Genomic DNA, 26,544 nt, shown 5'->3' on the forward strand with positions numbered 1-26,544 from the left:
ACTAGTTTAATTTCTTCAGGATTTCTGACTAAAGGAACTTCAGAATTTTTTAATTGTTTATATGCATGTGTATCAAACAGCAATAGAAAAAGATTATATACAAACTCTGTCTCTCTCTCTGTTTCTCTGTCTCTCTCTCTCTCTCTCTCTCTCTCTCTGTTTCTCTGTCTCTCTCTCTCTCTCTATCTCTCTGTTTCACTGTCTCTCTCTGTTTCTCTGTTTCTCTGTCTCTCTCTCTCTCTCTGTTTCTCTCTCTCTCTCTCTCTCTCTCTCTCTCTCTCTGTTTCTCTTCCCTCTTCCTTTGCTCTGTGGTATAAGTACTGTGAGTGATCGGCAACAGCATATTCTCACTCACTCACTCACTCACGTTCATCTGTAACACAGCGATGTTGCACTGCTTCTTTTCTAATCTTTATTCTCAGTGAATATTACAGACTAACAAATGGCAACTCTTTTCTGGATGCTCCTGATTCTGTATCCGTTTGTGGCTCATTCTCAAAGTGGAGATGATGGTAAGCTTTTCTTATCCCAATCAACAGATTATTAGATTATTATAAGATACATTATTTTTTTGGACTTAGGAGAATGTAGACTATGGATTTTATTCTTTACATGTTCTGTGAGGCACTATAATTCAGCATAAGTCAACAAACATAAGCATATTTGTTGTTATTAATATAATTATTGATTTCTTTAAGGATTTTACTGGTTAGTAAATGGACCACATAAAAAAGACAAGATACGATACTACATAATGTTTTTGCCATGTCTTCTTGTTTAATTAATTAAATATCTATACAAATAATAATAATGATCATCAGAGAACCCTTTAATTTAATTATCTTCCTATTACAGTACATATTTAACATTTCTCTGTTCCTCTATAAGCAATTACGGCATTAATATCTAATTGGGCATGCATACATTTTCTCATGGATTGTTCATGTTATATTTTATAATAAGGCTTATCCTTTATGTTTTCCATTTCATTTACTCTAAAGGTTTTAACTAGATTCACTATTATTGTTATTATTATTATCATCATTTTAAGGATTGAATAGTACGTAGATATAAAACTACACGATGGAACAGAAAACTTATGGCATATGTATTTCTGTTCAATCCACATGTCCTGATACAGAAGCCCCCATTGACACTGACTGCTGGTCATTGATGACCTTACAACAGAGCAGTCTAGTCTGTGTCCTGAATGAGTTTGACCCCAACATGTGTGAGAAAGTAACACTTTGGTATGGTGCTGTTTCTGGCATTTCTGTTAGTTTTATCTTGTAAATTGTCAATCTTTACTGACTTGACTGCATCATGTTGTTCTGTCTTCAGTCATTTTGAAGGTCCAGTTTCTATTTGTTCCAATGCAACTGTGGAAAGTAACAGATTCAGTTTTTGGAGTCTGAGTCCTGTAACACAGTATGAACTGTACATCCACATAAAAGATGAGAAACTGCAAACACAAAAGTTGAACTTGGTGAAAATGGGTACGTTGTGTCGACTTCTTTATTTGCCAATGTTTGAGACACTGATTTAAAAACAGTTGTCTTATTTGTACTTTGCAGTTAAAATTACAACTCCTGAGATTGAAAATGCTACGTATAAGGATGATGAGGCAGTTATACACATAAAATACATGCATGACTATGTAAAAACACCGGATTTCCAAGTGGAATTCTGGGGAGACCGTTCCAGAGTTAAAGAGGTGACTTCATATTTCTGATTTCTGTACATTAGATTCATAACTACATACAGCAAATGCAAGCGGTATCAAAATTTTTATAATAATATCCTCTTTCTGAAAGAAGGTGATAGTGAAATCCCAACAAATAAGAATAGGGGGAGACAAGCTGAAAGACAGTGAGATATACAACGTACGTGTCAGAGCCAAACCTGTGGATAATTTTGATGGGAGATGGACCAAGTGGAGCAGGGTCAAGAACTTCAGCGTGAACCACATCACAGCAAAGGGTGAGAGTCCTCCATGAGTTAATACATGCACACTATTGCAATCAGTTGCAACCAAACGTTCAGGCCTAATTCCTAGTGGCTTTTTATTTCAGTCCCATATCAATAACATCTCTAAAGAGGCATGTTATCATTAAGGCAAGGAATAAAACACTTAGGGGCATGCTGTTATAGGAAAATAATCAATGATAAGGTGATGTGATGCGGCCCAGCATGAAACAGAGTTGTTCTTACCACCCCAAAGTTGATTATTTTCCTATAATACAGTGTCCTTTATAGTGCTTTATTCCTCTCATATCACACCAATTTCCCAAAGATTCCCTTTCTTTATAAAAATGACACGTCATATTTTTTTTAATCAAATTATATCTATGTTTAATGTTGTGGAGCATCTACAAAGCAAGTTATTGTTAACTTGATGTTAATATAGAAACTATAATGTATAAGAATAAGCAACCTATGATTTGCTATTGTTATGGAAAATTAATCAACACCTTCTGACCAATCAGAATCAAAAAATTCAGTAGCATTGGTATAAGAACTATTGGATTCTTATCCCAATCAAATGCTGTGAACAGATGATTAGGTTACTATAAGATACATTATTTTTTTGGACTTAGGAGAATGTAGACTATGGATTTTATTCTTTACATGTTCTGTGAGGCACTATAATTCAGCATAAGTCAACAAACATAAGCATATTTGTTGTTATTAATATAATTATTGATTTCTTTAAAGATTTTACTGGTTAGTAAATGGATCACATAAAAAAGACAAGACACGATACTACATAATAATGTTTTTGCCATGTCATCTTGTTTAATTAATTAAATATCTAAACAAATAATAATAATGATCATCAGAGAACCCTTTAATTTAATTATCTTCCTATTACAGTACATATTTAACATTTCTCTGTTCCTCTATAAGCAATTACGGCATTATAATCTAATTGGTCATGCATACATTTTCTCATGGATTGTTCATGTTATATTTTATAATAAGGCTTATCCTTTATGTTTTCCATTTAATTTACTCTAAAGGTTTTAACTAGATTCACTATTATTGTTATTATTATTATCATCATTTTAAGGATTGAATAGTACGTAGATATAAAACTACATGATGGAACAGAAAACTTATGGCATATGTATTTCTGTTCAATCCACATGTCCTGATACAGAAGCCCCCATTGACACTGACTGCTGGTCATTGATGACCTTACAACAGAGCAGTCTAGTCTGTGTCCTGAATGAGTTTGACCCCAACATGTGTGAGAAAGTAACACTTTGGTATGGTGCTGTTTCTGGCATTTCTGTTAGTTTTATCTTGTAAATTGTCAATCTTTACTGACTTGACTGCATCATGTTGTTCTGTCTTCAGTCATTTTGAAGGTCCAGTTTCTATTTGTTCCAACGCAACTGTGGAAAGTAACAGATTCACTTTTTGGAGTCTGAGTCCTGTAACACAGTATGAACTGTACATCCACATAAAAGATGAGAAACTGCAAACACAAAAGTTGAACTTGGTGAAAATGGGTACGTTGTGTCGACTTCTTTATTTGCCAATGTTTGAGACACTGATTTAAAAACAGTTGTCTTATTTGTACTTTGCAGTTAAAATTACAACTCCTGAGATTGAAAATGCTACGTATAAGCATGATGAGGCAGTTATACACATAAAATACATGCATGACTATGTAAAAACACCGGATTTCCAAGTGGAATTCTGGGGAGACCGTTCCAAAGTTAAAGAGGTGACTTCATATTTCTGATTTCTTTACATTAGATTCACAACTACATACAGCAAATGCAAGCGGTATCAAAATGTTTATAATAATATCCTCTTTCTGAAAGAAGGTGATAGTGAAATACAAACAAATGAGAATAGGGGGAGACAAGCTGAAAGACAGTGAGATATACAACGTACGTGTCAGAGCCAAACCTGTGGATTATTTTGATGGGAACTGGACCAAGTGGAGCAGGGTCAAGAACTTCAGCGTGAACCACATCACAGCAAAGGGTGAGAGTTATTGTTAACTTGCTTTTAACACCTACATCATAGAAATGTCATTCCATCACTGGCCTATCTTTATTCCCCTCGCTCTTTCAGTTAATAACACAATACAACACATTATGTCAGTTTGTTTGAAACCACAAAAATTAGTTGCAGCTTTGCAGCTTTACCTCTGACTGTTACAAAATTCTGATGTCTCCTGAATAGACAATCCTCACAGAAACTTTCACCATGTTAAAAATGACACACTTTTTAAATCTATTTATGTGGAGTATCTTCCATACAAGCCCTCATGTAAGATGTTAATATACACAGTAAAATCCCTAGTGTTGAATTAACACCCAGAGTATTTATTTGAGTCCAATGGACTTATATAAACATTGTAGGGTGTAAATTCAACACTGTGGGTGTTAAATCAACACTGGTGATTTTGCTGTGTAGAAACTATAATGTAGAAGAATAAGCAAAGTATGATTTGCTACTGTTATGGAAAACTATTCAACACCTTCTCACCAATCAGAATCGAGAATTCAGCAGCATTGGTATAAGAACTATATAAGACACAATATGTGCAAATGCTACATGACTAGTGCAGCATGTTTCTGTCACTTTAAATACACTCCTGTTGGTTCAGAATGAAGTGTTTACCAGGGAAAAAAAAGTCGGACCGCATTCAAATGACTTTCAATGAAAGCTTTTAATGACTCATTTATATCTTCCTTATCTCTTGAAGCATTATAGCCCTGTCTAACCACTTCAGCAGGCTTCCTGTTAATTCCTCAGAGGACTGAAAAGAGCTTAGCATTTGGAAGTGAATGCAATGTTTAAAAGCCTACTATCTCTTAGGGTTTCATTTTAAATCTAGATTACAATCTTACTTCCTTAGTCTGCCCTTCTTGTAGTGTAGTAGACCTCTTAACTATTTTATATTTTTATAACTTGTACTAATATATCATTATCTTTGGTACTAATGTATATTTAGAAATATAATTTGTACTAATGTATTACTAATGTATTACAGTGAAGCACTTGTGAGTCTGAACATAAAACAAGCTGTACAAAAAAAGATTAATATAAATAAAGTTGTTTAAAAAAAAAATAAAAAAAAAGTACCCATAGAACCAAATGAGAAATACACTAAATTTATAGCAACCAGACATTTAGTATGTTAGAGTTCTGAGATGTTTATTCATTATAATGTACATGTATCTTAAGATATTTAAAAAAACAAACAAACAAACAAACAAACAAACAAAAACAGTTCAAACATAATGAATGTGATATCATCACTGCCTCCAACATCTTTCATATCCTCTAATCAGTTCCTCTAATTCAGTTCCTCTCTGTTGTAATATTTGGTGCCACTTCACCATTCACCAGCTCACTTTTCTCAACTCTGTGAATGTTACACACTGTCATCTTTGAAGCAGGTCTGGAGGTTTAGAGAATCATGACAAATATGTCAAATACTTTTCCAAATATTTATCTGTTTGTTTTATGTTTTAGATTGTAGAATTGTTGCAGGGCCCACATTTCCATCCATCCATCCATCTGTCCATCCATTTTCAGTATACTTCTGAGCCTGGAGCCTATCCCAGGGGACACCTATCCCATGAGGCAGGGGACACTCTGGACAGGGTGCCAACCTATCACAGGGCACAATCACACACACACTCACTCACCTATTCGCACACTACAGACAATTTAGAGATGCCAATCAGCCTAGAACACATGTCTTTGGAGTGGGGGAGGAAACCACTGAAACACGGGGAGAGCATGCAAACTCCACCCACACAGTGTGAGAGTGTGGAGCTCGGATTTGAGCCCCCAACCCCAGAGGTGTGAAGCAAATGTGCTAACCACTAAGCCACTGTATACAACTACATAACCCCCCCCACCCCCCCCCCACCCCCCCACCCCAGGCCCACATTTCATTTTTATTATTTAAAAAGTTGTAGCTAAATTATGTAATAGAGAGTGTCACAGTGATGCAGTGGGTAGCGTTGCTGCCTGACAGCTCTATGAGCTGCAGTTCGATCCTGAGCTCAGGTTACTGCCTGTGTGGACTTGTATGTGTACTCCCCATGTTCATGTAGGTTTTCCAGTTCTATTTTTATTGAACATTTCTGCTGTACATTTCTGCTGAACATTTCTGCTGAACTAAACATTTCTGCTGAATTAACATTTCTGCTGTACATTTCTACTGAACATTTCTACTGAACTAAACATTTCTGCTGAACATTTCTGCTGAACTAAACATTTCTACTGAACTAAACATTTCTACTGAACTAAACATTTCTGCTGAACTGAACATTTCTGCTGAACTGAACATTTCTGCTGAACATTTATGCTGAACTAAACATTTCTACTGAACTGAACATTTCTGCTGAACTAATCATTTCTACTGAACTAAACATTTCTGCTGAACATTTCTGCTGAACTAAACATTTCTGCTGAACTGAACATTTCTGCTGAACATTTCTTTTGAACATTTCTGCTGAACTAAACATTTCTGCTGGGCATATCTGTTGAACATTTCTGCTGAACATTTCTACTGACCTAAACATTTCTGCTGAACATTTCTGCTGAACATTTCTACTGAACTAAACATTTCTGCTGAACATTTCTGTTGAACATTTCTACTGAACTAAACATTTCTGCTGAACATTTCTGCTGAACATTTCTACTGAACTAAACATTTCTGCTGAACATTTCTGTTGAACATTTGTGCTGAACTAAACATTTCTGCTGAACATATCTGTTGAACATTTCTACTGAACTAAACATTTCTGTTGGACATTTCTACTGAACATTTCTGCTGAACTAAAATTTTCTGCTGAACATTTCTGCTGAACATTTCTGCTGAACTAAACATTTCTGTTGAACATATCTGTTGAACATTTCTACTGAACTAAACATTTCTGCTGAACATTTCTGCTGGACATTTCTGCTGAACTAAACATTTCTGTTGAACATTTCTGCTGAACATTTCTGCTGAACTAAACATTTCTGCTGAACTTTTCTGCTGAACATTTCTGCTGAACTAAACATTTCTGCTGAACATATCTGTTGAACATTTCTACTGAACTAAACATTTCTGCTGAACATTTCTGCTGAACTAAACATTTCTACTGAACTAAACATTTCTGCTGAACTAAACATTTCTGCTGAACATTTCTGCTGGACATTTCTGCTGAACATTTCTGTTGAACATTTCTGCTGAACTAAACATTTCTGCTGGACATTTCTGCTGAACATATCTGTTGAACATTTCTACTGAACTAAACATTTCTGCTGAACATTTCTGCTGAACATTTCTACTGAACTAAACATTTCTGCTGGACATTTCTACTGAACATTTCTGCTGAACTAAAATTTTCTGCTGAACATTTCTGCTGAACTAAACATTTCTGCTGAACATATCTGTTGAACATTTCTACTGAGCGAAACATTTCTGCTGAACATTTCTGCTGGACATTTCTGCTGGACATTTCTGCTGAACTAAACATTTCTGCTGAACTTTTCTGCTGAACATTTCTGTTGAACTAAACATTTCTGCTGAACATATCTGTTGAACATTTCTGCTGAACTAAACATTTCTGCTGAACATTTCTGCTGAACTAAACATTTCTTCTGAACTTTTCTGTTGAACATTTCTACTGAACTAAACATTTCTGCTGAACATTTCTGCTGGACTAAATATTTCTGCTGAACTAAACATTTCTGCTGAACTAAACATTTCTGCTGGACATTTCTACTGAACATTTCTGTTGAACATTTCTGCTGAACTAAACATTTCTGCTGAACATTTCTGCTGAACATTTCTGCTGAACTAAACATTTCTGCTGAACATTTCTACTGAACTAAACATTTCTACTGAACTAAACATTTCTGCTGAACATTTCTGCTGAACATTTCTGCTGAACTAAACATTTCTGCTGAACTAAACATTTCTACTGAACTAAACATTTCTGCTGAACATTTCTGCTGGACATTTCTGCTGAACTAAACATTTCTGTTGAACATTTCTGCTGAACATTTCTGCTGGACATTTCTGCTGAACTTTTCTGCTGAACATTTCTGCTGAACTAAACATTTCTGCTGAACATATATGTTGAACATTTCTACTGAACTAAACATTTCTGCTGAACATTTCTGCTGAACTAAACATTTCTACTGAACTAAACATTTCTGCTGATCTAAACATTTCTGCTGAACTAAACATTTCTGCTGAACATTTCTGCTGGACATTTCTGCTGGACATTTCTGCTGAACATTTCTGTTGAACATTTCTGCTGAACTAAACATTTCTGCTGAACATTTCTGTTGAACATTTCTGCTGAACTAAACATTTCTGCTGGACATTTCTGCTGAACATATCTGTTGAACATTTCTACTGAACTAAACATTTCTGCTGGACATTTCTGCTGAACATTTCTACTGAACTAAACATTTCTGCTGGACATTTCTACTGAACATTTCTGTTGAACTAAAATTTTCTGCTGAACATTTCTGCTGAACTAAACATTTCTGCTGAACATATCTGTTGAACATTTCTACTGAACTAAACATTTCTGCTGAACATTTCTGCTGGACATTTCTGCTGAACTAAACATTTCTGTTGAACATTTCTGCTGAACATTTCTGCTGGACATTTCTGCTGGACATTTCTGCTGAACTAAACATTTCTGCTGAACTTTTCTGCTGAACTAAACATTTCTGCTGAACATATCTGTTGAACATTTCTGCTGAACTAAACATTTCTGCTGAACATTTCTGCTGAACATTTCTGCTGAACTAAACATTTCTGCTGAACTTTTCTGTTGAACATTTCTACTGAACTAAACATTTCTGCTGAACTAAATATTTCTGCTGAACTAAACATTTCTGCTGAACTAAACATTTCTGCTGAACATTTCTGCTGGACATTTCTACTGAACATTTCTGTTGAACATTTCTGCTGAACTAAACATTTCTGCTGAACATTTCTGTTGAACATTTCTGCTGAACTAAACATTTCTGCTGGACATTTCTGCCGAACTAAACATTTCTGCTGAACATTTCTACTGAACTAAACATTTCTACTGAACTAAACATTTCTGCTGAACATTTCTGCTTAACTAAACATTTCTGCTGAACTAAACATTTCTACTGAACTAAACATTTCTGCTGAACATTTCTCCTGAACTAAACATTTCTGCTGAACTGAACATTTCTACTGAACTAAACATTTCTGCTGAACATTTCTGCTGGACATTTCTGCTGAACATTTCTGTTGAACATTTCTGCTGAACTAAACATTTCTGCTGAACATTTCTGTTGAACATTTCTGCTGAACTAAACATTTCTGCTGGACATTTCTGCTGAACTTTTCTGCTGAACATTTCTGCTGAACTAAACATTTCTGCTGAACATATCTGTTGAACATTTCTACTGAACTAAACATTTCTGCTGAACATTTCTGTTGAACATTTCTACTGAACTAAACATTTCTGCTGAACATATCTGTTGAACATTTCTACGGAACTAAACATTTCTGTTGAACATTTCTGCTGAACATTTCTGCTGGAGATTTCTGCTGAACTAAACATTTCTGCTGGACATTTCTGTTGAACATTTCTGCTGGACATTTCTGCTGAACTAAACATTTCTGCTGAACACGTCTACCAAACATGTCTGCTGAAAATCACCTTTTTTCTTCTCTCCTCCCCTCCCTTTCCCAAATATTCCATTGAGAAGAAGAAAAAAAAAACAAAAAAAAAACTGAGCAACACACAGCAGTAAACATTCACAGGTTTTTTTTCTTTTTATACTAACAAAGGAAAACAAAATTAAAAGTAAACCCGCCCTCCGCCCCCCCGGCTCATCATGGCTACCCAATAACTATCGCTGGTTATATAGATATTGTAAGACCCAACAACAGGCACAAAAATTTAAGTGGGAAGTGTCTGTAACTCCATAAAGTATATGATAAAGGGATGCCATTTATAAAAAAAAAAAAAAACTTGTCCGTACAACCCTTCATCGTATACCTTATTTTCTCGAGTTTTAGAAAAAACATCATGTCCTTTAGCCACTGGGAGATAGATGGGTATTTAGCAGACTTCCAATGCAACAGTAGGGAATGTCTTGCTATAAGGGATGTGAAAGCAATAACATCCATTTGTATCGAGCTCAATGGAACTGAGGCATCAGGAATCCCAAATACAGCAATCAATGGGCAAGGCTTTAAATCTACCCTAAGAATAGTGGACATGATGGTAAAAAAAACAGACCAAAAACCATGGAGATCAGGGCAGAAGAAAAACATATGGCCAAGATGGCAGGGAGAGCCATAGCATTTATCACACTTGTCCTCTACGTCAGGATACATCACAGAAAGTCTCGACTTGGACAGATGGACTCTGTTTAAAACTTTGAACTGTATAAGTCCAAGACGAGCACAAGAAGTGGTAGACTGTATCCTCCCTATAGCACGTTCCCAACACTCCTCACTTATCTGTACTCCTAACTCCGTTTCCCACGCATTCCTAATTTTGTTACTTGACTCACTACCTAGCGCCAGAATAAAATCATAAATCCTAGAAATCATTCCTCTCTGATGTGGATTGTTTGAAAACAAGCTTTCCCAAGCCTGTTCAGGTTTTCTCTCAAATCCCAAAAACATGTTGATAGATGTATTGGCTAGTCTAAATCAGCCTTAGGTCTGAATGTGTGTGAATCCGTTTGTATGGTCCCATGTGATGGATCTGCATCCTATCCGGGGTATGTTCCTGTCTTGCGCACAGTGCTGCGCAGTGTGCTGAGTCCATCACAACCCTGACCAGGATAAAGGGATTACTGAAGATGAATGGGTGACTGATTATACATTATAAAGATACATTTTCAAAAACCTTCTGCCTTCTCCCTGTGTGCATGGAGTTTGCATGTTTCCTCCATGTGCTCCGGTTTCCTCCCCTAGTCCAAAGAGATGCGTTGTAGGCTGATTGGCATCTCTAAAATGTCTGTAGTGTGTGAATGGGTGTGTGCGATTGTGCATTGTGATGGGTTGGCACCCTGTCCATGGTGTCCCCTGCCTTATGCCCCGAGTCCACTAGGATAGGCTCCAGGCTCCCTGTGACCCTGTGTAGGATAAGAAAACGTATGGATGGATTTTCAAAAACCAATTGAATTCATTTAATTTAAATGGAGTTAACCATCTTTCAGCTGTTGAAGCGCCTCCTGTTCTGTACATCCTCCTCTGCATAACTCCCATTGTGCTGGTTGCCATTGGGTTTCTGATCCTACAATGGAAGAAAGAGTGAGTGCATTTTCAATTCAAAGATTGCAAATAATGTTTATAGTGTGTTGTTGACTTGAGTTTGCATGCATTTTGCTTCTCCTAGGATACAGACCTGCCTTTTCCCAGATGTTCCAGACCCAAAGGCCACTCTCGCTCAAATCCACAGACAAAAGGAGGTAAGTCACATTGAGTTTTATGAACAGTAGGTGTGTATACACCAATCAACTGGAAATCCTTACGTGGTAGATTTTAAAACAAAAAAAAAACAAAACAGCTCTTACCTGTGTTACAGCACTTACCTGTGAGTTTCAGCCCGGAAATGTTCAAGGATATCAACATTTATCCAGTGGTTTATACTGACGAGAAGCAGTTCACCCCTGAGTTTGGTGATGATCAGGGTGACACCACAGAATCCTGCGATGATGGGGTTGCGGCTTTGATAGGTTCTTGTCCCACTTCAATGTGTGAGAAGCAGAACGAAGATGGCCAAAGTCTGGAATCTGAGACATCCCAAATAGAAACGAAGCTGCTGGATGAAAGTGCATCTGATGAGGATGTACGCGATAACCCTGGCTGCCAAAGTGTAGTGGCTCTCCAAAGACATTCTAAGGACGAGACGTATGTCACCATGTCGAGCCTCTTTAAAACCCAGTGAGGTGGGCAAAAATTTACGACAGGTAAATATCTCATCATTAGCTGCTTATTTCGTCAGGCTGCTCTTATCCTCATGGTAGAACTGTCAGTTAGTAATTATCTACCAGAAACCAGATGCCAAAATCAGCAAATGGCCAATCAAAGCAAAGTTATGGATAGTATGCATGATTGACAGTTCTAGTAAACATCTACATTATAGCTGAAATCCTACAGTATATAAAAAAGGAAACATGGAAACAGTTTGTAGGCATCTATACGTCAGGTTCAAACAATCCATTATCGCTCGCTGCTAATTTCTTCTGAATGTTTCAAAAACCATGAACTTGAACTCCAAATGCTTAACAGTGCTGTTGTGTGATTTCCTTCACCATACATGCCAGAGCAAGCCTTTTTGTACCTACTAATATGAGTCATCAAATTAAAGCACAACCGAAATATGTGTGGGTGGATTGCGGAGCAATGAGAAGAGTTGGTGTTGATTCTTGTAAGAGAAACTCATCATATGTAAAACCACCAGTGGTGAAAAGAACGTCGAGCCCGTGCAAAAATTTTACTGTTTAGCCTAGCAACCTATAAACATAGGCACACAATAGTGCTACTAGGGACGCTATTAGCTATTTTTAATCTATTTTGTAGCTTGTAATAAGTTAAATAAGTTAGCTCTGATAATGGCTATATTTTATTTCCTTGATGTACAAACATGTATTAATCCATTAAGTTATATTATGTCTTGTCTGACAAGTAAACACACAACAAATGTCTCAGAGGTTCCTGACTGCTAACACAGCCAAGCTGTTTACCTGCAGTTTTTTTTTTTAATTAGGTGACATGCTAACATCAGTAATGTAGCTTCAATAATGTAGTTTCAATGTAGTTTAATTATGCTATTTTTTCCATATAGCTTGCAGTACAGCTAGCATGCTTAAGCTAACCGCATTTTTAAAGTAGCTTGCCTAACGTTTCCTATTAAGTATTATTCAGATTAACTATACAATTATCTATAGTGATCATTTCTTAAACTTGTAAAGTGTATCTTTAATAAGTGGAAACATGACATAGGATACACTGGGATGACTGTTATTGCAGAGAATAAGGAAGTGTCGCAGTAATGTTTTCACATACCCTCATCAACTTGTATTTAGCATTTCCCCTTGGGGGAAACCCAGATGCCATCGTAAAGGCCATTCAATCACTCTATTAGCTCAAACGAAGCGAGGGATTAGCTCAACATATATGTACATAGGCTTGGGGTACAGAAAATTGCAAGATCTTGTTTTTAGTTTCACCTCAACTAAATTTTATCTAGAAGTAATGTGTTATCCTATAGGCTACATTTTGAATGTATTTCTCTTCAGTGTACATAACAAAAGTGTCAACTTTTTGACATGATATTGTATGTACAATGCTGTGAAAAGGTATTTGCCCCATCCTGATTTCTTCTGTTTTTGTGTATCTCATATTAAATTGTTTCAGAAATTAAAGCAAAATCTAAGATAAAACAAAGGCAACCTGAGTAAACAAACAATACAGTTTTTAAATGATAATGTTATTTATTAAAGCAAAAAAAATTATCCAATACCAACTGGGCCTGTGTGAAAATGTACTGGCCCCACTAGTTACCATTTTCCCAAATCTATGAAACTGAATTCATAATGGGGTTCAGCTGGACTAGACACAACCAGGCCTGATTACTGCAAACCCTGTTCAATCAAATCAACACTTAAATAGAACTTTTTCAACAGCATGAAATTTGATTAAAATGTCTTTCCATAGGTATTACCATAGTAACACAGTATGCCAAAATTGAAAGAAATTCCAGAAATGATGAGGAAGAAGGTGATTGAAATACATCAGTCTGGGAAGGATTATAAAGCTATTTCCAAGGCTCTGGGACTCCAAAGAACCATAGTGAGAGCCGTTATCTCCAAATGGAAAAACTCGGCACAGTAGTGAACCTACCTAGAAGTGGCCGACCTTTAAAAATTCCTCCAAAAGCACAGCAACTACTCATCCAGCAAGTCACAAGAGAGCCTAGGACAACATCAAAGGACGTACAGGCCTCTCTTGCATCAATAAAGTTCACTGTTCATGACTCCACTATCAGAAAGACTCTGGGCAAAAATGGCATCCATGGAAGAGTGGCGAGGTGAAAACCACTGCTAACCTAGAAGAACATTAAGACTCATCTGAATTTTGCCAAAACACACCTTGATGATCCTCAGACCTTTTGGGAGAATGTTCTATGGACTGATGAGTCAAAAGTGGAACTGTTTGGAATGCAGGGTTCCTGTTACAGCTGTTCACAAAAAGAACATCATACCTACAGTCAAGCATGGTGGTGGAAGTGTGATGGTGTGGGGATGCTTCGCTGCTTCAGAGCATGGGCAACTTGCAATAATTGAGGGAAACATGAATTCTGCTCTCTACCAGAAAATCCTAAAAGAGAATATCCAGTCTTCAGCCAGTAAGTTGAAACTGAAGTGAAACTAGATTATGCAACAAGATAATGAGCCAAACCACAGGAGTAAGTCCTAGTCCTAGAAGTAATTGAAACACTTATCTCCAGTTTTCAGAAGCATTTGGTTGCAGTTATTGCTTCTAAAGGTGGCACAACCAGATTTTAAGTTTAAGGGGGCAATTAGTTTTTCACATGGGTGATAGGATTTGAATAACTTTTTTTGCATCAATAAAAAAAAACCCAAGAAAAACTGTATTGCGTGTTTACTCAGGTTGCCTTCGTTTTATGTTGCATTTTGTTTAAAGATCTAAAACTATTTATTATGAGATATACACAAACAGATGAAATCATACTTTTTCACAGCACTGTATGTACAACTTATGCACATGAAACTACACTGTTATGCATCAACTCAGCTACTGTTTGGATTTTGCCATTGAATGTTTTGTAGATTTCGGCAAAACCACTGGCTTTTCCAAAAGAAGAACTTGTATTGAAATGCTGATACCAGTTAATAATCACGATCACAGTATGGCACAAAGTTGCTGTTAGCATTGTTGGAGTTCAGTCCTTCATAGACATGAGCACTTGATTAATCATCACCGCTAATGACACACAGTAATACAGCTGCTAGCCTCAGTCACTTAAAGTATTCCTTCACTTTTGTACTTATGTATGATTAGTTCAGTAAATCAGAGGGGAATGTACTCTCACAAAGCTGCATTGATAGCATTACTATATATACCAAAAATCAAATGTTTTCTTGAGATTTATACATAACTTGTATTTTTTCCTGACAATGGGCCTCATTTATCAATCTTTCAGTAAAGCTGTGTGTAAATAATAATAAATCAAATTAACTGCTTTTATCAGATTTACAAAGCATCTCTTTTTTTTTTTCCAGTTTCATTTTTATTGAACATTTCTGCTGTACATTTCTGCTGAACGTTTCTGCTGAACATTTCTGCTGAACTAAACATTTCTGCTGAACATTTCTGCTTTCTTACAAAGCATCTCTAACCCTGCTTTTCTTTTATAAGCGTATGCACATGCTGATCAATACCAATTGCATGTAATTTACCATACATGCTCACAGTAGAGCTGATTTACATTTACTGACACCCACAAAACTCCAAAAAAGGCAACACTACAAATGATAAAATGATTACCAGTCAAAGAAAACAGTGTCTGCTATGCCAATGTGATTTACAACGTCATTTACCATAGACACAACTTTTCCTCCTTGTATAGGGTGCCATTATTTTGTTCTAATTGAACAGCTAGTCTTATTTGTCTTCATTTATGGATTTGTGTTTGATTGATTGATCTTTCAAGATTCAATTAATGTGAAACAACTGAATTTCACAAAAATGTCATTACATTTGTATATCTAATTTAAATAAATCAGCAATTTGACCCTGAAAGGTGTCATTCACATTGCTAATAATACCAATTGAATCAGTCGATCAATCAAGGTTCATATTACTGAGTCTCCTTAAACATACATTTCCGTTTAAATTTATAAAAGTAATTAGATTTGTTCGTATCCAGCTTGATAAATGAGGCCCACAGTGTCCTGCCTGCTGTAAAGAGCAGGTTGTCGATGATTTAAATATATACTCAGGTTTATTCTTAGTCACTGCTTCATTACATCTAGTATCACATTTAACTGAGTTACATCTCTTACAAGAAATTCTTTTATTACCACAAAGCATTTACATTGTATAGTACATTGCAATAATTGTTTATACTACTGGCTTTATTAAAGATTTTGCACAGAATCCGATATTAAAAGATATCCTAAAACCTACGATTTATTTCGATTTATTAAGACGATTTAAAGGGGAAGATTTAAAGGTGATGTCCTCTCTATTGAAACTACATATGTCTTCTGAGTTGCCTTTTAAGAAAAAGAGGATGAACTGAGCGGCTTTACTGTGGCTGGGGTGGAGCTAAACTCTGGCCCAGAAAAAATTCAGCTGAAGCCTGAAACAATCCTGGTCCAGCATGTGACAATGTTGAGAATTGAGAGCTGTATTATATGACATTTTTTTGTTATTTTATAAGGATGATTATTATATTATTATAAATTCAGGTACAAATAAGAGTAAAAGTACATTTACTTAATGTTGTGTTTATTATTCACAGCATGTTCACCCTTACGCTCTATGCATTTTCTCAGCTGCTGTATCGTGTATTTGGAGATTTTGCAACATATTCAGATCGACATATTTGCTCAACATATTCCCATTGGTTCCTGATTTAGGGGTACTTTTAAAAATAACAAATTGCAGCTTTACAGTAATTTTTTGTGTTCTAGCAAATGTCAAGCACGCCTCTATCGACATTGAATCAGCACTGGATATTTCTATTCTGGATACTGATTGTTAAGCATGCACAGTTATGTTGTTAAACATATCATCATAACATATAGGCATCTTACTCAGGTCTGAGTTTTAACTGGAAAATATACTGTGTCCCAGGAAGCGTAATCACTTGGTGTGTGTTTGGAAGGAAATGATAATATGGTCCTTAATCTGGCTGGGCTGAGATTTAAGAGCGTGGCGTTCTCCTTCAGTCACAATGCTGTGTATTGTAAGGTGACAGGATTCATATACATGCATGAGTAAATTCTGAGCAGCCTTCATTTGGTTTTACACTGCTTACGGTACACACTGCACTCTGAAAAAAAAATGCTGTAGGGCAGCAAGGTGGTACAGTGGGTTGCATTGCTGCCTCACAGCTCCCTGGTTTGGTTCTGAGCCTAGGTTATTGTCTTCACATGTTCTCCCCATGTTCTTCACCACATGGGTTTCCTCTGGGTTCTCTGGTTTCCTTCCACTACAAAAAAAATCCAGGAGATAGATTGGCAATGCTAAATTGCTAGTAGTTGTGAATGTGTAAAAGAATGTGTGAATGAGTGGACATCGCTCTCTGCAGAGAGAACTGGGAAAATCTTGAAAACGTTTGAACTTTGTATGACTTGCTTGACCTGTTTGTTTCTACACCCACTGCTTTTCTGTGAACAGTGTGAAACCAACTTCACGGATGTGTGCTAATTTGGGAACCAAAAAACACGAATGCTCGAAATAGAAATCAAAGGTCAAAATCTTCATGATTCACAAATATCAACTTGCTATTCTATATAGTCAGTGTGTCATAAAAATGTCAAATGCATAGTGAAATTTTAAGGCGTTATAAATTAAGGAAATACAGTACGACTAGAAAACTCTCATAGCCTCCATGCCGTCTTCATCATCAGAATAAAGTAGACGTCGCTGTCGATGGACGCACTCACTCCACTGTAGTAGTTGAAAAACTCCTCTTTCGTGACCTGTAGATGGGAAAGTGGATGGAATTATTTCCACCAAACAAATTCCCCCAACATGATTACATTTTTCTCTCTCATAAAGGTTTCCATCACCCATGTTACAGCTACAAAGTGGAACGGAAAGATGAAGGCAAAGATAAAACTGCCCAAGCCAGAGAGAAACCCAAGCGCGTCTATGTTCATACATATGAGTGATTGATTATTCCTGGCTGCATTAGTCTAAAAGTGTACTTCTCATTTCAGGACCCAAGCAGGTGCAAACATCAAATAAGCCAGCAGTTAAATAGAGAGAAAGACTCAGTGTAGCAGGTTAGCCACATCACCTGCCTTTTTCAGATAACAGAGATAGAGAGACGAACACTGTTAAACACCGGTGCTTGCCTGCACTTAGAAATACTTCACCGTGTTAGGAATTTGGCTCTTGTGCCTTTTGAGAACTGCAATAAACCCAGGAAAGTGCATCCAAAGCAAGAAGGGCAAAATTCTAGAAGAATTTTTATTTCTGAAATCCAACGAACAAATACTAAGCTGGGAGAAAAGATCTACAAGTATTGTCAGCCAAAGACCTGGATCCTGATTCGATCAAAACACATCAACAGGCTACTTTTAGTCTACATAGTGTTAAGACTACACACTATGGACTTCGGAAGATACAGACGGGTAACAGACTTGTGTCATTATTATGCTGTTTGGGGCATTTATTTATTTTTTGCTAGCATGGTTTGTGTCGATTAACAGTGAAATTAACACAACAAACATTCTCAAAGAAATCCTTTCCGGAGAGCTCATATTTGCAAGCTGGCCGTTAGCAGATAAGAACATTTAGGAATATGAATTAAAAATCCTGTTAGGTTCGCTCATGCTAATGGATTAGCTAGCATTAGCAGTTAAAAAAAAAACCAACAAAGATTAACATTAAAACAAGAAAATTTCTCAAAGAAATTCTGTCAGGTTATTATTTTACCAAGCTGGCCAGCATTAGCATTTAAGACTATGAATGTTTATGATACAGTTTTTGAAATGGTTTCTAAAATTCTCTCAGTAACCCTGTCAGGTTAGCTCATATTATCTAGCTATGTATCAAAACCTATGAAAATATATACATATATAAGAATACCTTTTTCCTATTTGAAGATTTTCATACATCTACACAAAATCATGCCTTTTGTGGTTTGTAATCTGCAGCCAGACCTTAATGAACCACACACACACAGAGTCTCTACAGAACTGATGTTGGTTCGATTGAATCAGGACAGGTACATTAGTAATCTGTTGTCCACGTGCTGATTGATTCAGGTTTGATGTTTTTAAAGAAGAAGGAGTTCCATCTGGTAGCACTTTACCCTGGGGCAGACATTTGAAGACGTTAGTTTAAAGTTTCCAGGCATTTCTCATCATTATAATAAAGTAGACGTCAGTGTCAATGGAAGCACTCACACCAGCGTAGTAATTTAAAAACTCTTCTTTGGTAACCTGATGCACAAAACAGGGATGCAAAATCAACAGCCATCTTTATGGAAACTTTCAAATGATTAATTAATTATGTTTACCATTCCATACAGCAAACACAGTAGAGAGACAAACAAAAATCGTGTGAAATCAGCGTCACATCATTTCCATCCATGTTGATAATCATGAGTGACAAATACATTATTAATAGCTACCAACAGTCTGATCACCCTAGATATGATATATGATATGATATAGTATTTTAGTATTACAGTATAAGTAGTATTATAGATAAGCTTACAGTATGCAGACAACCTACCACTTTTTTGGAGCCTACCTGTCCATCCTTATCATTAGGAGAATCAAAACTGTCCAAGAATTTGCGGAAGATCTGCTCCTCAGTCCATTCCCCGTTCTGATATTTGGGGTGATGTTTCACATTATACACTCCTCTCAGATCATCAATGGTGATCACACCATCACCAGTCTTGTCCAGCTTTCTAAACGCCTGCATGATCACTTCCTTCCTCGCATTGGACATCGGTGGCTGTGATCACAAGCATAAACATAATATTTCTCAAGAGAAAATATCAACTAGAGATGCATCGATAATGATATAGGAATCTGTCCAATACAACGCTTATTTACTAATGACTAACTATCAATGCGATCTACTGCATCTTCCTACAATACAAGTAACTTACTGAAACATCTTTTGGCATTTATTAAATGGTACATTTAACAGAAAGTGTGAGAGAAGCTGACCTGAGCGAGCCAAGCAGTATCAGCAAGCCCGGTCATTGAGATAAACACAAGGTGCCGTGAATTGTGCACATACAAAAGTATTCACGAGCGTAGAGCAGTGACGTGAGCAGGCAGAGAAATTGTGGTGCATAGAGCACTTCATTTCTGCGAGCACTGAGACACGCTTGTCCTTCCTTCTAGCTCACAACTGTGTACACATTGCTATGCTCTGCACTTTGCTTATCTACACTTATCTAATACTGCTGTGTACTCTCTGATCAGCCAACTTCGCCCCTGAAAAATGTATAACACGCTAAATATCTTCTTATGGTTACCCTGAGAGTGAGGAGAAACTCATCAAAATCAATCTGTCCACTTCCATCCTTGTCAAATTGCTGAAACACTGCAATGGCCTCGTCTTTCTCCATCAGAACCCCGTAGTCATTCAGACCCTTTATGAACTCCTTCAGGTCCAGTGTTCGGCTGTTGTCATCATCCATAATCCGAAAAGCTCTATAAAACAACAACAACAACAAATCAAAACAAAATAATACAACAACTGTGGTTAAACAGCAGTCTGACAAAACACTTGACACATTTATATTGAGAATTTGAAAAAATTAGCATGGTAAAAACTTTTGTTTTTTTAAAATCACAAAATAAATATGTTCTTGCATGAACTTGGTTGAAAATGACCTACAAACTTCTATTTTATTCAGAGGTCAGATAAAACAAATAAATAAAAACAAAGAAAGAAATACAAGACCTGCTTTACTGCATCTCTCATTCATTACATTTTTAATTAAAGCATATTATTAAACAATGCTTTGTAAAAATTTTATTATATTCCTTCATTACAGAAATTGATTAATCTCAAACTTTTCTTTTATTTATTTATTTATTTATTTATTTTTACTGTTGACACATTCAAAGCTTTAGTGTAGGCGTATGAATCCTGTACAGTTCTGGAAATAAAAATGCATAATGAGTTCGTCGAGATTCTAGATTTGTCACCCGGTGCTCAAGTTATTGAAACGTTCTTAAATGCCTAAAATGGAATTTCCGCTTGGTTTTGGGGGTGCCCGTCTTCAGCACTGAATTTATGCGTGATGTTACACTCCACAGTACTGGTTAATGTCCATATGAAAGTGACACTCAGGGCTTTTAAGGATTTGCAGTTTTTCATACGTATTTATCTTTTCTTTTTTTTTCTTTTTTTAACACCTAGCCTACCAGGTTTAAAAGTTATAATTTTATAGTGGCAGTTGCAGTTATTGTGGAGAGGTGTGAATTGAGACTCACACCCCTCCCATTTCCCATCGCCCTGCTCACCAGCAGCTAAACAGAGTCACAATACTCTACACACAGAAACCCAACAATGTCCTGACTAATCTTATACCAGACTTGCAGTGATAACATAATTCATTTGTTTATACTGACTGAAAATGCCCGATAAATCGATTTCCATTCCGCTGGCAGACTAGAATGCTTGTGTACTGCAAGAAAGGGTTAAAGTAGCCAATTCACCTACCCCAGCATGTTTTGGGAGGTGGGAGGAAACCAGAAAATATATACAGTCAAGTGAAAAAATAAGTACACCCCATTGAAATTGTTGGCTTTTTTGACATATTTGGACAAGCAAACATTTGATCATCTTTGAAACAGTGCTTATTAATAAAGTTGATATACTTGAACAAAACCACAGGGAAAATTTGCTTTTTTCAATCATTTATTCAACAGAAACATTAATAGATGTGATATTCTTCTGTGGAAAAAGTAAGTACACCCTTGGCCACAGAGGCTAGTATTGCCCCCTTTAGCAGAAATAACTTCTTGTAGACGTTTTGCATAATTGTCCACCAGGCTTTCTGGCATTTTTGACCACTCTTCCATGTAATATTCTTTCAGTTGCAGGATGTTTTAGGGTCTTGCATGTACTGCCCATTTCAAATCCCCCTACAGCATTTCAATGGGATTCAAATCTGGGCTTTGACTAGGTTATTCAATAACCCTCCATTTCTTCTTTATGAGCATTCCTTGGTGGATTTGCTAGTGTGCTTATAATCATTATTCTGTTGAAAGGTACTTTCGATTCAACGTCAACTTTCAGACAGATGGCATCACACTATCTTCAACCACTCTTTGATATGATGCAGAATTCATAACTGAATCAATGAATCAGTCGTTTGAAATCTGTAGTCGTTTGAAGTCGTTTGATGTATTTCAAATAATCTGGTGATCTTTTTAAATCCCTTGCCAGACTCATAGGCAAACACAACCTTTTTTCTGAAGGCCTTACAGAACCCTTTACATCTTGGCATGCTGACACAACACACATCAATATGGTATTGAGGTGTGTCGAGTGAACACTAGACACTAGATATGAGAGGGGTATAAATAAGACAGGCTCCACCTGCACTCTCTAAGCAAGTTCTAATCACTGACACCAAATCTTGAACACCTGATTCTAATTTTATGGATTTGAAGGTGTGATAAATAGGGGTGTACTTACTTTTTCCATGTGACTGATTTGTTTTTTGTTCATTTTATATATATAGATAGATAGATAGATATCAGACATCCATGATTTACAGTAGCATTTATATGTATTATACATACGTATAGTTACGTATTACTTTTAGATTTTTTTGTGTCTTGTGAAAGAAGGACAAATGATTTTGATGAAAGGGGAACAGATCACCTGAGGTAATAAAAGGGTTTTTTTTGCCACCATGACTGGAAAATCCCCTACCAGGCATGGCCCCTAGAGAAGTAGCTGACTGCTATCTCTTTCCACTTCTCACTATTCAAGGCCACGGATATCTTGTGTAAAAAATAATGCTCTTTAAATAAAACAAATTATATATATATATATATATATATATATATATATATATATATATATATATATATATATATATATATATATATACATACATATTCACTCACTGTCCACTTTTGAACTTCTGTACACCTGCATATTCATGCAGTTATCTAATCAGCCAATCATGTCAGCCAGGAACAGGAATCTGAGGCTTGGGATCACATGGTCTTTTTCCAATCTTCAACTGTCCAGTTTCATTGCGTCTGTGCTCATGATTCTTGTTCTTGGCTGACAGAAGTGGAACCTGATGTGGTCTTCCGCTATTGTAGCTCATCCACCTCAAGGTTCAGTGTTTTGTGAATGCTGAGATGTTTTTCTGCTCACCGTGGTTATAACAAGAGCTTAGTTGAGTTACTTCCTGTCAGCTCCGACCAGTCTGGTCATTCTCCTCTGATCTCTCTCATCAGCAAGGTGTTTCAGCCTAAAGACCCTTTGCTCACAAGACTGTTTTTGTTTTTCACACCATTCTGTGTAAACTTTACAGATTGTTGTGTGTGAAAATCCCAGGAGATCAGCAGTTTCTGAAATATTCAAACCAGCCCTTCTGGCACCAACAAACTTTCCACGATCAAAGTCACAAAAATCACACTTTTTTTTCTCATTCTGATGTTTGATGTGAACATTAAAGGAAGCTCTTGACCTGTATCTGAGTGATTTTATACATTGCACTGCTGCCACATGATTGGCTGACTAGATAACTGCAGGAATGTTCAGGTGTACAGGTGTTCCTAATAAAGTGGACGGAGAGTGTACATTAAGGTGTGGTATCAGGGCACCGGTTAAAGAAGTAATCACACTGCAGCAATGGATATGAGAAACAATATATTCACCTGCTGAGGCCTTTAATCCCTGCTGATCCACGGGCCAGACACTGCAGCCGCAGCCGCTCCACCGGGTCCGAGCACTCACTCAGCTGCTTTTTAGCGTTTATCGCCATCTCCCGGTCATGCCGAGACGTTCCTGCCATTATTCTATCTGAAATAAAGATTTACACCACATACTGTACTAAGCACTTCATTTTTACACACGCGCGCACACGCACACGCACACCCGCGTGCGCGCGCAGTAAGATACGTGTATAGTTAATGTAGCCTACTGTTGTGATATGCTTCACTAGTTGTAGTCTAGTCTAGACAATTAGCAAGGAAAACACTACAGGTGAATATGGCTTTTTTTTTTTTTTTTTTAACAGTAGACATCACAATCTACCAGCTGATTGCTGATTTTTTTTTATTGGAACTTTTATTATTCATCCATTAAAAAAAAGGTTGCAAACTCAATAAAATGAAAACAAAAAAAGTCTTTAGATGTCGTTAGTATTAAAAGACACTCTCATGAGAAAGCCTTTAACATAAAAAAAAATGTTTTGGGAAATAATTTCTTTATTGTTTAACCAAGAAAATATCACGGACTGTTATCAAAAATATATTTTTTTAAATGTCATTTTTCAGTATAAAATATTTAACATAAATCCAAACATAATCAACATTTTGGGAAATTCCTCTATAATATCCTTATAATTAGATGCAGATATTTTTGGTTCTGAAAAGAGAAGATAATGACTGTAGGATTTAAAAATACAGTGTTGATTAGGTGTTTGGGTGGAGGGGGAGGGGCTTAAACCATCATCAAAGTTGCTAAGTTTCAGATAAAGCGGAGGACATGAGAGGACAAAAACACTTTATTTATTTATTTATTTTATAAATACTTTCATTATATTTTGACGGTTCTATTACTGCTGTTTTGAAGTCAAGACGTGTTATGTCTTTATGAATTTTATCTAAAATAAATAAATAAAATGTCTGTGAGAAATGACCTGTAGTGTCTTGCTTTAAACTAGAGCAGTTTGAAAACCTTAATAAGTCAAATAACAATGGTAATTAATGGAAATACTGCTTCTAAGGAGATGATATATTTGCACACTATTCCCATATGGCTGAAACATTAACCCAACGTTTACAGTGCTGCCTGCCCAAACACGGAAGCTGGTCATCATTAGTATTATTTATCCACTTTCCGGATTAAAAACAGTTGGCTGAATGTATTCAACAGCGAACATTATGACTAAAACTTAAAAACGTTAACTACATTCTCGAACTTGGATCATTTAGAAGAAACTCTGGTAGTAGAAAGTGGTGTTAATGTTTTGGTTACTCACCTGCTGCTGCTGCTGCTGCTGCGTCCTGCGTCTCGCGGTTGCCATAGAGGCAAAAAAGAAAAAAAAAAAGTGACCACTTCCGGGATGTGCCATTTTGTTTAGGGTGGGGAATCTACTACTAACCGAAAAATCCAGAAGCATTTGGTCCTCAAATGCACATTAAAAAGATATCTTCAAATTGTCACGTAATTAAAAAGTTCTACCGTCTACTTTACAGTTTTGTTAAAAGTTGAAGTACAGTGTAGACTCCCATGACTGCATTCTTCTTATGCAAAGGTTTTTAAAGAAAGAAAGAAAGAAAGAAAGTGATACAGCTGTGAGATTTGACTTGAGCTTTTATTGGCAATTTCAATATAGTCTAATCCAGTTTATTATAATAAGTGTATTTCTACAGAATGTACCACTAGAGAAGAACACTGAGGAGAAACACCAAGTAACAAATCACAACAATCCAGCATTAGAAGGGCGTGTGGTCTTCAATTCACATTGCACACTAAACCAAACACTGACATTAGCGTGGTCTATTGATTCTGTAAGAAACCAATCATCATTTTCATAAATATATAGAGAAGCATTTTATTAAATGAGTTAAAGGAGTAGAAGAGTGAAAAAACAATTTCACATTAACCAAAGCACCATAATTTGGTGCCTTAACAAGTTATGATTAATACAACATTGCTAAATTATTTCATCTATGTTTTAAATATGATTTTGAGGAACTGAAGCTATATTATCATCTGTATAACTTCCAGCTTTTAGTACAATTCTGCTTACTTTCTTTAGGAAGTAGAGACCTGGAGGGCCAAAGATACGAAAATGGACTTAATTTTATAATTTAATCCTATTTTCACAATAGAAAGTGAAAAGTTACTTGTAGTTGCTTGTAGTTCGTGGACATGTAGCAGAATGGTAAAAAGGAGAAATTTCTTTGTATATATCATAATATCTCTTTATACATTTAATGAAAGGTCATATATGACAGGATAAGATGAAAACACGGTTATAAGCTTTTTTTTGTCCATTTTGTGGTGTCAAAGTACATAGGAATTAATTGCATATAGGAACTAAAGTTGTGAGTGGGGAACTAAAGAAACGCTGGACCACACGTGCCATGGGATTGGTCGGAGGAAATGTTCAAGCCAATTGTTTGGATTTGTAGAATTGAGAAAATCTCGTTTGTTGTACTGTTGCACACATAAAAGAAATCTGTCACATTATGGTGTGAATATGTGGTTTGACACAAACATTTTGGGTGAGAGACTTTGATTACTTGTTAGCCAAGACATTGGTGTTGGTTGTTTCAGATTAAGTGCAAAACTCAACATGTCTAAGCTGATCGCGTACATTTCGTTAAGGGGAAAATTACATGAATTTTCACTGAACTATTCCTTTAAGGAATGAAATGGCAAAAAAAAAAAAAAAAAAAAAAACAGTAAATGTGAATGCAGTCATAACATAGTACACTTCATTATTCTTTGAAAATTCAGATTTACATATACATTGAGATTTTAAAAAGTTGCCCAGAGTCCTTGCTGAAAGATTCAACAATAAAGATGAATATTTACATTGAATGCATTTGATATAATTGAGG

The 26,544-nt window shown here is 36.3% G+C and overlaps 2 protein-coding genes across 8 annotated transcripts; one reads left to right on the plus strand and one right to left on the minus strand.

Annotated features, from left to right (window-relative positions):
• On the plus strand, positions 1-16,193 carry il7r (interleukin 7 receptor). 3 transcript variants are annotated; one of them, XM_053648233.1, is made up of 13 exons: positions 2-512; positions 1,142-1,250; positions 1,342-1,496; positions 1,575-1,714; positions 1,815-1,980; positions 3,161-3,269; positions 3,361-3,515; positions 3,594-3,733; positions 3,834-3,999; positions 11,200-11,293; positions 11,379-11,451; positions 11,568-11,952; positions 13,703-16,193. In XM_053648233.1, the coding sequence occupies exons 1-12, from the start codon at positions 443-445 to the stop codon at positions 11,928-11,930; spliced, it is 1,740 nt and encodes a 579-aa protein (XP_053504208.1). In that variant the 5' UTR covers positions 2-442; the 3' UTR covers positions 11,931-11,952; positions 13,703-16,193. The 3 variants fall into 3 exon arrangements, with proteins under 3 accessions (XP_053504209.1, XP_053504210.1, XP_053504208.1); XM_053648234.1 differs by having other exon boundaries at positions 1-512; positions 3,837-3,999; positions 11,568-16,193; XM_053648235.1 differs by having other exon boundaries at positions 1-512; positions 1,818-1,980; positions 11,568-16,193.
• On the minus strand, positions 16,163-26,516 carry capslb (calcyphosine-like b). Of its 5 annotated transcripts, XR_008388348.1 has the most exons (8): positions 24,960-26,516; positions 23,626-23,770; positions 20,247-20,424; positions 19,505-19,714; positions 19,156-19,191; positions 18,836-19,062; positions 17,607-17,721; positions 17,425-17,442 (listed from the first exon to the last, which is right to left on the minus strand). XR_008388348.1 is itself a non-coding variant. In XM_053648240.1 (6 exons), the coding sequence occupies exons 2-5, from the start codon at positions 23,760-23,762 to the stop codon at positions 17,620-17,622; spliced, it is 627 nt and encodes a 208-aa protein (XP_053504215.1). In that variant the 5' UTR covers positions 23,763-23,770; positions 24,960-26,516; the 3' UTR covers positions 16,163-17,228; positions 17,607-17,619. The 5 variants fall into 5 exon arrangements, 4 of the variants coding, with proteins under 4 accessions (XP_053504215.1, XP_053504214.1, XP_053504212.1 ...); XM_053648240.1 differs by lacking the exons at positions 17,425-17,442; positions 18,836-19,062; positions 19,156-19,191 and adding an exon at positions 16,163-17,228; XM_053648237.1 differs by lacking the exon at positions 17,425-17,442 and having other exon boundaries at positions 17,631-19,062.
• Between the last annotated feature and the right edge of the window lie 28 nt (positions 26,517-26,544).

This window comes from Ictalurus furcatus, chromosome 18, assembly GCF_023375685.1.
Source record: "Ictalurus furcatus strain D&B chromosome 18, Billie_1.0, whole genome shotgun sequence".
Lineage (NCBI taxonomy): Eukaryota > Metazoa > Chordata > Actinopteri > Siluriformes > Ictaluridae > Ictalurus > Ictalurus furcatus.